At 40.2% G+C, this 14,343-nt stretch overlaps 1 protein-coding gene across 3 annotated transcripts in view; it reads left to right on the plus strand.

The window, feature by feature from the left end:
* ppfia4 (PTPRF interacting protein alpha 4) overlaps positions 1 to 14,343 on the plus strand; it is a 109,216-nt gene that overhangs the window by 87,696 nt on the left and 7,177 nt on the right. The window contains exons 11-26 of one of the 3 annotated variants that reach the window (XM_047347555.1): positions 564 to 626; positions 1,669 to 1,760; positions 1,843 to 1,972; positions 2,416 to 2,612; positions 4,152 to 4,380; positions 4,487 to 4,522; positions 4,604 to 4,725; positions 6,604 to 6,716; positions 6,805 to 6,886; positions 6,998 to 7,079; positions 7,218 to 7,418; positions 9,304 to 9,366; positions 9,711 to 9,737; positions 10,680 to 10,855; positions 10,991 to 11,088; positions 11,661 to 11,836. In XM_047347555.1, coding sequence (XP_047203511.1) covers positions 564 to 626; positions 1,669 to 1,760; positions 1,843 to 1,972; positions 2,416 to 2,612; positions 4,152 to 4,380; positions 4,487 to 4,522; positions 4,604 to 4,725; positions 6,604 to 6,716; positions 6,805 to 6,886; positions 6,998 to 7,079; positions 7,218 to 7,418; positions 9,304 to 9,366; positions 9,711 to 9,737; positions 10,680 to 10,855; positions 10,991 to 11,088; positions 11,661 to 11,836 — 1,887 coding nt within the window. The remainder of the gene's footprint in view (positions 1 to 563; positions 627 to 1,668; positions 1,761 to 1,842; positions 1,973 to 2,415; positions 2,613 to 4,151; positions 4,381 to 4,486; positions 4,523 to 4,603; positions 4,726 to 6,603; positions 6,717 to 6,804; positions 6,887 to 6,997; positions 7,080 to 7,217; positions 7,419 to 9,303; positions 9,367 to 9,710; positions 9,738 to 10,679; positions 10,856 to 10,990; positions 11,089 to 11,660; positions 11,837 to 14,343) is intronic. The other 2 variants (XM_047347556.1, XM_047347557.1) reach the window with 2 other exon arrangements.

The raw sequence follows: 14,343 nt of genomic DNA on the forward strand, positions 1-14,343 counted from the left end.
ATTAATTTTAATACAGAAATATTATGTTCTGGCTTAGACGTTCATGATTATGACTGTTAACTTGACAGTTGCCCACCAGACAGTCATTAGCACCCTTTACAAGGGGGTTAAGTCACAAATGTTTGTTGCTGAAGAAGCTGTCCAATCACAGAGTTTGCTCTATGCAAGCATATTAGTGAAAAGTTCAGTGGAGGGAAAAAGTGTAATTAAAAAAACTGTGCACAAGCAACAGTAATAACCATACCCCTGAGAGCCTTCATTGTCCTAATGCTGTGTTGTACATTGACACACTTCTTTAGTGAGACTACATTTCTGTATTAACAAATATTTTTTATTGGTCATACGGTATATTACTTAAATTTTCTGAGAAGCAACATTTTGGGTAATCATCATCATAAAAGCGAACAGAAATGAACAGTTGATTTATGTCACTTTGAGTTTAATCAATGTATATAATACACGGGTTTGACTTTTTTGATCATTTGAAATGAACTTTTCAGAGGTTATTCTAATTTATTGAGATGCACCTATATTCTAACTAATTTTGGATATCTTCTTGCCAGAATGCCCTCATTCAGGACCTGGAGAACTGCCAGAAACAGCTTGAAGAGTTTCATCACACCAGGGTCAGTGAAACAGCAACGAATCATCAATAAAACAAGAACCGTTTCTTGTCTTACAACTTAGATATGCCAACCTCTCTACTAATAAAGGAATAAATTCATTCTCTAATTACTTCACCTGGATATAGTATCGCAGTGTGATAATAGTTGCTATTTACATGTGGCCCCTTTATATACCATAGTGCATCGCAACAGTTGAATTGTTGAACCTTTCCACGTAAGATCACGGTTCAGTGCTAAGCTTTACTGTATTTTATTATGATTATATGTGAAGGACTAACTCATTGTAGTGCAGAGTTGTGAAATGTTTGGAAAATATTTTATTTTAAATCAAGAGATAAAAAGAAATTCCAGTTCAAATTTTATCACAAGCCATGAAGGGGACATAGCATTTGGAAGGAGGCGTTTTGGTCAAATGAGACCAGAATAGAACGTTTTGGCCTAAATGTAAAATACTACATGTGGAGAAACACGTCGTCCACACAGTGAAACATGATGGTGGCAGTATCATGCTGCGTGGTAAATGGAGCTAACTGCAGGGCTATTCTGGAAGGTTAAAGACTGCAAAGGACTTGAGACAGCGACCCTAAACAAACAGGGTGACCTAAACTGGGAGGGTTTAGATTAAGGAATATGTGTCATCATGACCCATTCAACCTCCAGACCTCAACACAGTTTAGAATACATGACCAGACCTGAAAATTGATGTTCACAGATGCATCAATGCATGCAGAAGTAGAAAATCTTGCTTCCTTTTTCTTTCAATCAATTTGTCTTTGCTAATTTGGTTTGGTCTGTCAAACAAAATCCTAGTAAAATATTTTGAAGAGAAAGGGGGTATGAATATTTTTCAAGGCACTGTAATAAAAATGTCCTTGACAAATGTTTCAACTTTAACTTTTGGGTTAGGGACATTGCTTACAGGCCTTGTGCAGTCTATACATTTTAGCATGAAGTATTTTTTCAAGTAACTGGAGACTTTCCGAGCATTGGATTTGTTTGTATAAATTTGTTGTTCTTTTAAGAATGGCCCTTTCTACTTTAGGAACGGCTGATTGGAGAGATTGACAAGCTGAGAAACGAGATTGACCATCTGAAACGCCGCAGTGGAGCGTTTGGAGACGGAACTCATCCTCGGTACCCATAATCTTTCTCATGCAGGCTTTTATTTCTGCATCCTTTTATATCGATAATCTGTGTCTCATGTATATGATCTCAGGTCTCATTTGGGAAGCTCCAGCGACCTTCGCTTCTCTGTGGTGGAGGGTCAGGACGGCCACTATAGCACAACTGTTATCAGGCGAGCGCAAAAGGGCAGACTTTCAGCTCTACGAGATGATCCAAACAAGGTGACGATTGTGTTCTGAAAAGGAGGCAGCAACCGGCAATCCCCATGCACACATACTAATTAGAACCCACAGACTGGATCACACTATAACAACTCTTCTAACCACATGCAGCTTTTTGCCACTGCCTAATTTGGGTTCATGTCTGCTTGGCCAGTAAGTGTCAGTGCTTGGTTCTGTGTGATCATGCCTAACTTCCCACTTTCTACTAACGTCTCTGTATTCCTGTCTCTCTCTTTCACCTGCTGCTGGACATGATGTGTGATGTAAGTTCCTTGTTCATCCATCTCTTCTCTCGCGGCTCCACAAAAGTCTGATTGCACTTTTTAGATGTATGCTTGTACTCTAATTGAATCTGTGTAATTAATTTTTTAAGCGGTTTTTCACAAATTTGAATAACCACGATTTGCTTTGTCCACGCTTATCTTCACACACGCATCTGTTAGGTGTGTGCCATGTTTGAGCAGGATTACTCGTCTCTGCGCGGGAGCGTCAGTCACCTTCTAGGCAGCGACGTCGAGACAGAGTCGGACATGGACGACGACGTGAGTTCGACGCTTCTCTCACCCAGCGGCCAATCAGATGCCCAGACTCTTGCTCTCATGCTGCAAGAGCAGCTTGATGCCATCAATGAGGAGATAAGGTGGGATATCTCAGGCACATTACTTACCTCACTCCATGATTCGTAAACTGGTGGGAAAAAATATAGGTGCATTTTTGATTAAATCAGCATTCCCTGCAGACATCTTTACTTTTTACCAGACGACCAATCAAGTGTAGTGTAGTGAAGTGTAGAAATATTCATACCAGTTACACTTTTCCAGATTTTCTCTCATGTTTTAGCCACAAACGTTTATAGGAATTTTCTGTGTAACACCAGAAGGTAATTTATAATAATAAAATGGAAGAATATGCATTTGTATTCAGTCGCCCTGAGTCAATGCTTAGCAGCCACTATGTTTTACCGTGGGAATGGTGAGTTCAGGGTAATGGGCAGTGTTAGTCTCAAATGATCAGAGCATCTTGCTACACATCTCTGCTGTCTCCTACAAGGCTTGTGGTTAACTCTAAAGCGGCGATCTTAGGGCTTCCTTTTGACAATCTCTTTTTTGCTCCCCTCTCTTCCATGAAGGCCTGATTTCTATACCGCAGCACCACTCTAGACAGATCCTCACTCCTGGGCTGTGGATCTCGGCAGCTCCTCCAAAGTTACCATGGGTCTTTTAGGTCCTTTTCTGACTAATGGTCTGCCTGCCTGTCAGTTTCTATTTTCAGATGACCAATTGAAAAGTGCTCCTTGAGATGTTCAAAGTTTGAGATAGTGTTTTAGAACCTAACCCTGCTTTTGATTTACTCACAACTTTATCCTCGACCTCTCCGGTGTGTTTCTTGGACTTGATGAGGCTGTTTGTTCACGACTGTTCTCTAACAAAACGCTGAGGCCTTAACAGAACAGCTGCATCTATAGTCAGATTAAGTTCCATATATTTGGACTCTAGTTACTAATTAGGTGACTTCTGAAGGCAGTTTGTTGTACTGGATTTTATTTAGGGGTGTAAATCGTGCCAAAAGTAAAAGCATGCCATGCTTTTTAGATATTTTTTGTAAAACAATTAGGGACTGTTTTTAGTTGGAATTTTCCAGAAGATTTTAATAAAATACATAATATTTATGATTGTGATGTGAGAAAATGTAAAGGAGATCAAGAAATATAAATGCTTTTGTAAGGCACTGTACATTGGCTCCGAATAAGTTTTATCCCATAATCTTCATGTTTTTTGCCTGCTATAAACAAACTTTGACTTGTAAAATTAATTAGAGAAGAGAGAAATAATTACAGTGAAAATTAAAAATAAATATGAAACTGTCTTAGTTAAAAATAGATATGAAACTGGGGTGGCGGTGGATCTGGCGCTGGCACCTCATCTGTACACTAACCATGGTCCCTCAACACAGAAGTCAGGGGTTTGATTCCTGGCCTTACAACCTTTGCTGCATGCGTCCCCCCATCACACTCTGCTCGTTTTCTGTCTGATTAGTTTGAGAAAAGCCCATCAGCACCGTTAAATATTCCCAAAAATTACTTACACTATTAAATCACTATTTAAGTTAATCAAGAGCAATCGGGCAAAATAGACAGTAACGTTATGAATGTGCATGTGTGTGTGTGTTGTGTGCACAGGATGATCCAAGTAGAGAGAGAATCAGCCGAGCTGCGTTCTGAGGAGATCGAGTCCCGCGTGAACAGCGGCAGCATGGACGGTCTCAACGTGACCCTTAGACCCCGAGCCCTGCCCACCTCTGCCACTGCCCAGTCCCTGGCGTCATCCTCCTCCCCGCCCACTAGCGGCCACTCTACACCCAAGCATCATGGACGCAACACTAGCCACCATCTAGGAATCATGACTCTGGTCAGAGGGAACGCCACAATTATTAAATACACACACAGCCATCAGTATGTGTATAAAAATGCTTCAGCTTCATTCTGACAATGTGGGTTTTTTTTTTTTCTGGTAGCCAAGCGACTTGAGGAAACACAGAAGAAAAGTAGCGGTAAGTTTGCAAATGCAGCTAAAGTGGCATAGTTCTAGTGTCTTTCATAAGTGAGCTGAGTTGTTTATGTGACTCTTTCAGTCTCCTGTGGAAGTGGACAAAGCTACTATCAAGTGTGAGACATCACCTCCCTCCTCCCCTCGAAGTTTGCGGCTGGAAACCAACTTCGCTCAGTTCACAGGCAGTCTGGAGGATGGGCGAGGGTAAATACATCTGGAGGACCAGACTCCCATAACACCTGACAATATAGAACAACACTAACACTTGACAAAAGTGTTTTTTTTTCTTACACAAAAAAATACAACAGCCAACATCAACAGAAAAAAGTGAGACAAAAAAAGTGAAGAGTGAGAAATTTCCATGTGGGAACATCCATTACACACAGTTGTATATTTTAAGGTGTTTATTAATGTTGATTTTGATGATTATGGCTTACAGCTAATGAAAACAGAAAATGTTGTTTCTGAGAAAATTTGATTGTCACATTGGATCATAAAAATATGTTGGACTACTGAAAAGTATGTCCATATGCCGTACAGTATATGCATTCAATACTTGTTTTGCTTGAAACAGCGTGGCGATGAGCCTGCGGCTCTGCTGAAGCCCAAGACGCTTTAATAGAGGCCTTAGCTTTTCTACATTTTTGGGACGGATCTCTGTCTTCCTCTTGACAACACCCTTTAGGTTCTTTATGGGGCTTGACATTAATGCACGGTGATACCATGGTCGTTAAAGCATGTATTGGTAGTCTGGACAGGTGCCAACTCCTGCTGGAAAATGAAATTACCATCTCAATCGATCAGTCAAAACTTTATTTATAAAACGCTTTAACATACCATAAGGCAATCAAAGTGCTGCATAGGTAAATAAAAAAACACAGTAAAATAAAATCATAATAATAAAAGCAGTAAATAATAACAACACAATAAAAACTGTAAAATAAATAAACAATAAAAGACCAGAAACAAGGACAGGTCTACTGATCACGCTCTCTGCAGTTAAAAGCCAGTGTAAAAAGGTGAGTTTTTTAAGGAGATTTAAATTCATTGAGAGTTCTGGTAGACCTCACAGAAAGAGCGAGACCGTTTCACAGTTTAGTAGCTACAGCTGAGAAGGCTCTGTCTCCTTGATTTTGGACTTGTTAAACACAGTGAACCTACACCAGCAGATGACATGGTTCCCCAAATGATCACTAACAGTGAAAACGTACCATGGAACCTCAAGCAACTTGGATTCTGTGATGTATCGTTCTGCACATCTAAATTCACATTCAAATTATATTCCCCTAATAACTAGGCATCATTGGTATCATTGTTAACCTTGCTCACTGGGTGATGTTCTGTTACATGCAAGAAGGTGTGACTTGGTTTGAAACTGTCTGGGTATCAGGCTTAATGCTGAAGGCTATTTTTTCAATACATCTGTGTGTGGTGGTTTTTGAAGCACTAACTTCAGCTGCTGTCCTCTTCTTGTGAATCTCCCCAAATTTTGGAATTTGCATTGCTTCACAACATGTTTAAGGCCTGTCGTTTATGCACCTTTTTCTCACCATACTTTTTCCCTCCACAAAACTTCTGATTAATATTATCGTATACAGAATTGTGTGAATGGCCAGTGTCTTAAGCAATGAGCATTTGTGGCTTACCGGATAAATGGAGGGTACATGCTGAACAATTGTCAAGTCTGCAGTCTTTCCCATAATTGTGTAGGCCATAACATGACATCTCTATATTAAAAATCCTGTTTTTGTTGGTCTGTGTGCAATAAGCCTATGTGAGTTTAATGCTTTGGAAAGAATAAAAAATTTTGATCTCATTCTAATGTACTGAGATGTATCTGTATAGTTTAAAGACAAATCATAGGTTTTAAAGCAAAGTGAAACAAAAAAGGTCATAATAGAATGTAAGAAAATACATTCTATAAGAATAAAACACTTTAATATGACAATAACGGAAATAGTGCTTTCCCTAATAAAATTAATAAATTCAATCTAATGTTAAAATAGTTATTAATGTCATCATTTTTTTTTCAAGTTTTTAAATGAGATAAATTTTTGTGTGTCTCTCGTTCACTGGCCACAGCAAGCAGAAGAAAGGTATTAAATCGTCTATTGGTCGGTTGTTTGGGAAGAAGGAGAAGGGTCGAATGGACCAGACTGTTGGCAGGGATGGACAATCTTTACCAGCCTTAACAGGTTCTCCATAAACTGAATGCTATCGAAGTACACTGCTCCAAATGATGAGGACTACATGAGGGTAACACAATCTATTCTTGTGTTTCAGACTTTGAGATGAGCATTGGTGACACTATGACTCTGGGAAAACTGGGCACGCAAGCTGAGAGGGACCGACGGATGAAAAAAAAGTTAAAGATTATTTGTTTAGAGTGTTTTATCTGCTTCTTATTGCCATTATTTCGCAACATTCTTCTTTTGCCACAGATGTATCCCTCTAACTTTGTGTTAAATTCATTCAGACATGAGCTTCTGGAAGATGCAAGGAAAAGAGGTCTTCCATTCGCACAGTGGGATGGTCCCACAGTCGTTTCATGGCTGGAGGTATTTCATCAATCAGCCTAATTAGACATTACCAGAAAATATTATTATTATTATTGTACTTTGTATTGCTGCTTTCAAGTCATGCACATTTATGGCGACTGTGACCCTGACGTTTGTTGTCTTGATGGCTCTGAACAGCTGTGGGTGGGGATGCCAGCCTGGTATGTGGCTGCCTGTCGTGCCAACGTGAAGAGTGGAGCCATCATGTCCGCCCTGTCCGACACAGAGATCCAGAGAGAGATTGGAATTAGCAACCCTCTGCACAGACTCAAACTGCGTTTGGCCATCCAGGAAATGGTCTCCCTCACCAGCCCCTCTGCGCCGCTGACCTCCAGAACGGTAAACAAGTAAACCAGTACACCTCCGTCAACACAAGTGGTTCCTTTTTCTTGGTTTTTACAGGGAATCAGTTGCTTGTGCAAGAAACAAACAGTACCCTGCAAAAGTATTCATTCCCCTCTAACATTTTCTCATGTTGCATGTTACTTTAAAACCACAAATTTCAGTTTTCGTTTTGATTGTGGGTCATAGATCAAATTAAAGTAGGCCATAATCATGACGTGGAACGAAAAGAATACTTTTTTACCCCCTGTACGGTGATACACTTAAATAATATCCAGTGCAAACAACTACCTTTTAAAATCCCATTTATAATAAAAGAGTCTTTTTCTGTGTAATTTAATTTCGGTACAAATTCAGCTGTATTGTGAAGGCATCAGAGGTTCATTATAGAACATTAGTGAACAAACAGCGTCATGAAGACCCAGAAATACAGCAGACAGGTCAGGGATAAAGTTGCTGAGAAGTTGAATGATTAGGTTATAAAACAGCAGCCAAAGCTTTGAACTTCTCAAAGAGCACTCAATCTATACTCAAAGTATAAACTGGCAGGCCGGGCAAGTAGATCTTTGACCAGAGAAGCAGCCAAAAGGCCAATGGTAACTCTTGAGGAGCTGCAGAGATCCACAGCTCATGTGGGAGAACTGTTGGCAGTTTATGGAGTCAGGTACTCCGTAACTCTGGATTTTATGGAAGAGTGGGAAGTAGAAAGCCACTATTTAAAGAAAGCCAAAATAGGTACCATTGGCAGTTTTTTAAAGGCCATATAGGGGCACAGCAAGAAGATGCTTTGGTCATAAGAGATCAAAATTGAATTTATATGCAAAAAGCTATGTGTGAAGAAAAACTGCCACTGCACATTACCCTGAACACAACATTCCCGCCCAAAAACATAGTGCTCATTATCATAATGCTGTAGGGATTAATTTCTTCAGAAAATAAACATGGCAATAAATACAAAGGAACTTTGAAGAAAACTTGTTGGGGGCTGCAGAAGACTTAAGACTGGGGTGAAGATTTGCCATCAAGCAAGACAAGCACCCTAAACATACAGCCAGAATGGAGTGGTTTAGTAAAAGCATAATAATGACTTGGAATGGCCCAGTCCAAGTCCAGACATATATGCAATTGGGAGTCTGTAGCAGAACTTGAAAATTGCTGTTTTCAGACAAACATCTAGAAATATGACTGAGCTTAAGCTATTTTGCAAAGAAGAAAAGGAAACATTTCAGCCTCTAGACATGCAAAGATGCTAAAGGCACACCCCTAAACACTGGCAGCTGTAGTCACAGCAACTTAACTGATTTACACTTTACACAAAATCAATTGTTATAGTTGCAATAAGATCAAATCGCTATAAAATACATCTGAGTTTGTTGTGATGTGACAAAATGTGAAAAATCTCAAGGGGGAAGAATGCTTTTCAAGGCACTGTAAGCAGTGTGTTTGAATCTACAGAACATATTTAATCCTGAGATGTAGCACTTGTGGACACATTACCCTGCACTCCAGGTCCTTTCATTACGCCTGACCCTCACTTTGCATGCATGCTCAGGTGATACTTCTTCACAGTAATTAGCCATTTGTTTTATTCAGCATGGTTTACTTTTGAAATTATACCAAATGACTAGACCTTGATATATCTACAAGCTACCTACTTACCTGCCTGAAATACACTCCCTTCCTTGGCAGCACTCAACAAAACATTTGTTTGTGTGTGTGTGTGTGTGTGTGTGTGTGTGCGTGCGTGGTGATTGGATATGTGTGAAAACGTACACGCGAGTGTCCTCCTGGATGTGTCTTTGTGTGCCCATGTATGATGCCTCTGTTTTTGTGTGTATGTGTGTGTGTGTTTTTCGTGTGTGGGTTTCTGTCCTCCGAGCAGTCCTCCGGAAATGTGTGGGTGACTCATGAAGAGATGGAGAACCTGGCTTCTTCCACCAAAGCGGTCAGTACCATCTGGGTGCTCCCCTCCATGTTAACCCCACCCAGCACTTTCTCACACTCACACTCGTCCCTTCGGCAACAGACATATGTCCTCTCCCTCTGCAGACCACTTAGAAAGACCCACTACATCACACACTAACACCTTTTTTGCATCCCTGATCTTATTTGAATGTAGTTGTTGGATGCAACACATGTAGCTTGTGGACTGCATAATATGAATGCTAGAGTGATAGAGTATAAACTGAGCAGAGATTCGAGAGTGTTTCTGAATTTATATTGCGTGTGTGTTTGACTAGCCCCTGTCTTGCTAACCTCCTATGTTGTCTCCACCATGCTGCCACTAAGGAGAATGAGGAGGGCAGCTGGGCACAGGTGAGGGTGCTGATTTGCAAACACCTCTCTGATATCACTAACTAAATCTGTACCAGGACTCTTTACGCATTCATATGCACAAAAACAGTGTTATGTTACAATTTTTTTAATATGTTACAGCACAAACATTAATGGATTTTATTGGGGTTTTACAGCAATACAATTATTATGAATGGGAATCGAGAGATTGCATGGTTAAATAAAATCTAAAAAGTGTGGCATGTATTTGTATTCAGCCCATCTAGATACATACTGTGTAGAAGTCTTTTGGGGTTTGTCTCTAATAGGTTTGCACATCTAGAGACTGAAATTCATGCCCATTCCTCTTTTCAAAATGACTAAACCGCAGATTGGTGTTTAGCTGCGTCCATCTTCCCATCAACTCCATCCAGCTTCTCTGTCTGATCCCCACCGCATGATGCTGCCACCACCATGTTCCACTGCAGGGATGGTGTGTCCTTGCTGATGTGCAGTGTTAGTTTTACTACTGCATACATTATGTTTTTCATGAAGGCCATAAACGTTAACCTTAATGCCACACTTTTATTGAAAACCACAATTTTCCTTTCACTTCAGAATTATACATTACATTTATGTTGGTACACACATCAGATTAAATCCCAAAAAAGTGCATAAAAGTTTGAGATGTAAAAAGGAAAAAATGTTTCAAGGCAAGTCTGAAATGAAACGGTTTACTGGTAAAAAGGTGTTTTTGAACGTGATGCGAAGTCATATAGAAATTCTAAAATCTATATAAAATTGTACATTTATATTATAAGTATAAGTAGTAGTTGTAATGTAAAAAATATCTCAAGAAAATGTTTTTATGTTATTTTTATTGTTGAGATAATTTCCATCACATTAAAGATCTTAAACAGGTAGTTTTTGTTTTTTATTCTGATGGGGACACATCAGTAACGTTTTCTGCTGTTGTCCCTGCAGACTTTAGCATATGGAGACATGAATCACGAGTGGATAGGAAATGAATGGCTGCCCAGCCTCGGCCTGCCTCAGTACCGCTCCTACTTCATGGAGTGTCTGGTTGATGCACGTATGCTGGACCATCTGACCAAAAAGGACCTGAGAAGCCACCTGAAGATGGTAGACAGCTTTCACAGGTCTGTGGCCGTGACACTTAGCTTAACTGCAGTTGAAGCTGCTTTACCTTTTATCTGATAAATGCATGTGTGAGCTTCAAAGATGGGAAGGATTATGATTCATATGTATGTGTGCTTTTTATCTGTGTGTCCCAGGGCTAGTCTGCAATATGGAATTATGTGCTTGAAGAGACTCAATTATGACAGGAAAGAGCTGGACCGCCGGAGAGAAGACAGCCAACACGACATGAAAGGTACCGTATAAACACAGTAATCCTCATATATAGCAAAGAAATACTCACCTGCATAAATAGGCTCTGTTGCTGCTTCATCAGAAAAAAATTTGTTTTTCTGGAGAACCACCTTGTGGTTTCATCTGATAGTGTCAACTTGCCCTTTGCACTGAAACAGGTGCTCCTTAAACAGTCAAGAAGCCAGTCTTATGATCTAAAGCTCCACTTGGATGTGGAGTGCCCCACACACACGCTGGAACACACATTTAAATCCAATCAACCCTCTCGCCCTTTTGACCTTGAGCTCAGCACATGAACTTGACTCAGCTGTCGTTTCAAATCACAATCCAGCTCTGTTTGCACACACATACACACTCACACATGCACAGGTTGCGCCTGTTCCAACTTGGAAAGCTGGCTGACAGCTGTGCTTTAAATGAACAAAGGGAGTGTGCCAGAGGGTTGACGCCATGTGGACACACACATTAAATCTTTATATCGCTCTTTCACTAAATGCTTCTATTTGCTGTTTATGAGGCACATTAGGTTAGCTGTTTGTTTAACACTATGGCACCACTTTACTTTTGTTTCAGATGTTTTGGTGTGGACCAACGAGCAGGTGATCCACTGGGTCCAGTCCATCGGTCTGAGGGAGTACAGCGGCAACCTGCTGGAGAGCGGTGTTCATGGGGCACTCATTGCTCTTGATGAAACCTTCGACTACAGCAGTCTAGCGCTCATCCTGCAGATCCCTATGCAAAACACACAGGTGGTTATAGAGGAAACAGCTATATATGTTTAACGTGTAATGATTATAGTATGTGTGACCGAATTTTATTTAGTAAGGCTGCTTCTTCTGATGCCACAGGTAATGAAGTTTTAAAGGGATGGGTTAGGATTTATGAAGCGAGATTCTGTACAGTTGATATTTTACTCGCCGTCTTCAATTAGTATAAATTGAGATTAGTTGGTTACTGGGGTTAAAGGTAACAGCTAGTAGAGGTGACAAGACTAAAGTGGACTTTTGATATCTCAAAACAATCAAGTAATCTTTCAAATGTCATAGTGGTTTATGCAAATTCTATTATGTGAAACTTTAAACAATTGTCGAATTTTAATTGGACATTCAAAAATCCTGAACTATCCCTTTAAGATGTCTGCATGTACAACTAAATGAATCGTTTTATTTATATTCTTAATTTGCTATTTATTTCACTCTCTCTTTTGCACTAATGAAAGCTCATTACAGTTCTTTATTAGCACTGCGACTGGGGTTCAACAGAAACTGTGAATATTCATATTTATATTCTGATTATAGTTATTGTTTCTATACATATACAGTTAAGCTTATCTTCTGCGGTTAAGCGAAAGGTGAGGTACACCCTGGACAGGTCGTTAGTCCTTTACAGGGCAACACAGAGACACACAGGACATACAGGTCCTTCTCAAAATATTAGCATATTGTGATAAAGTTCATTATTTTCCATAATGTCATGATGAAAATTTAACATTCATATATTTTAGATTCATTGCACACTAACTGAAATATTTCAGGTCTTTTATTGTCTTAATACGGATGATTTTGGCATACAGCTCATGAAAACCCAAAATTCCTATCTCACAAAATTAGCATATTTCATCCGACCAATAAAAGAAAAGTGTTTTTAATACAAAAAACGTCAACCTTCAAATAATCATGTACAGTTATGCACTCAATACTTGGTTGGGAATCCTTTTGCAGAAATGACTGCTTCAATGCGGCGTGGCATGGAGGCAATCAGCCTGTAGCACTGCTGAGGTCTTATGGAGGCCCAGGATGCTTCGATAGCGTCCTTTAGCTCATCCAGAGTGTTGGGTCTTGAGTCTCTCAACGTTCTCTTCACAATATCCCACAGATTCTCTATGGGGTTCAGGTCAGGAGAGTTGGCAGGCCAATTGAGCACAGTGATACCATGGTCAGTAAACCATTTACCAGTGGTTTTGGCACTGTGAGCAGGTGCCAGGTCGTGCTGAAAAATGAAATCTTCATCTCCATAAAGCTTTTCAGCAGATGGAAGCATGAAGTGCTCCAAAATCTCCTGATAGCTAGCTGCATTGACCCTGCCCTTGATAAAACACAGTGGACCAACACCAGCAGCTGACACGGCACCCCGGACCATCACTGACTGTAGGTACTTGACACTGGACTTCTGGCATTTTGGCATTTCCTTCTCCCCAGTCTTCCTCCAGACTCTGGCACCTTGATTTCTGAATGACATGCAGAATTTGCTTTCATCTGAAAAAAGTACATTGGACCACTGAGCAACAGTCCAGTGCTGCTTCTCTGTAGCCCAAGTCTGGGGAATGCGGCACCTGTAGCCCATTTCCTGCACACGCCTGTGCACGGTGGCTCTGGATGTTTCTACTCCAGACTCAGTCCACTGCTTCCGCAGGTCCCCCAAGGTCTGGAATCGGCCCTTCTCCACAATCTTCTTCAGGGTCCGGTCACCTCTTCTCGTTGTGCAGCGTTTTCTGCCACACTTTTTCCTTCTCACAGACTTCCCACTGAGGTGCCTTGATACAGCACTCAAGGAACAGCCTATTTGTACAGAAATTTCTTTCTGTGTCTTATCCTCTTGCTTGAGGGTGTCAATAGTGGCCTTCTGGACAGCAGTCAGGTCGGCAGTCTTACCCATGATTGGGGTTTTGAGTGATGAACCAGGCTGGGAGTTTTAAAGGCCTCAGGAATCTTTTGCAGGTGTTTAGAGTTAACTCGTTGACTCAGATGATTAGGTTCATAGCTCGTTTAGAGACCCTTTTAATGATATGCTAATTTTGTGAGATAGGAATTTTGGGTTTTCATGAGCTGTATGCCAAAATCATCCATATTAAGACAATAAAAGACCTGAAATATTTCAGTTAGTGTGCAATAAATCTAAAATATATGAATGTTAAATTTTCATCATGACATTATGGAAAATAATGAACTTTATCACAATATGCTAATATTTTGAGAAGGACCTGTACAACCACACACACACATACCTAAGGGCAATTTACAGAGACCAATTAACCCAACATGTATATTTTTGGAGTAAACAGAGAAAACCTGTGAACATTCAAACTCCTTGCAAAAAACCCATGCCAGGATTGGAACCCAGGACCTTCTTGCCACAAGGCAACAGTGCTGCTCCACTGTGCAAATGAATTACCAATTATCTAATATCATTACAAATATCTCATAGCATCTATTAGTGGGTGGGATATGTTGTATCAGACAGCAAGTACAAATTTTGT

Source organism: Girardinichthys multiradiatus, chromosome 20 (genome assembly GCF_021462225.1).
Source record: "Girardinichthys multiradiatus isolate DD_20200921_A chromosome 20, DD_fGirMul_XY1, whole genome shotgun sequence".
NCBI classification, from domain to species: Eukaryota; Metazoa; Chordata; class Actinopteri; order Cyprinodontiformes; family Goodeidae; genus Girardinichthys; species Girardinichthys multiradiatus.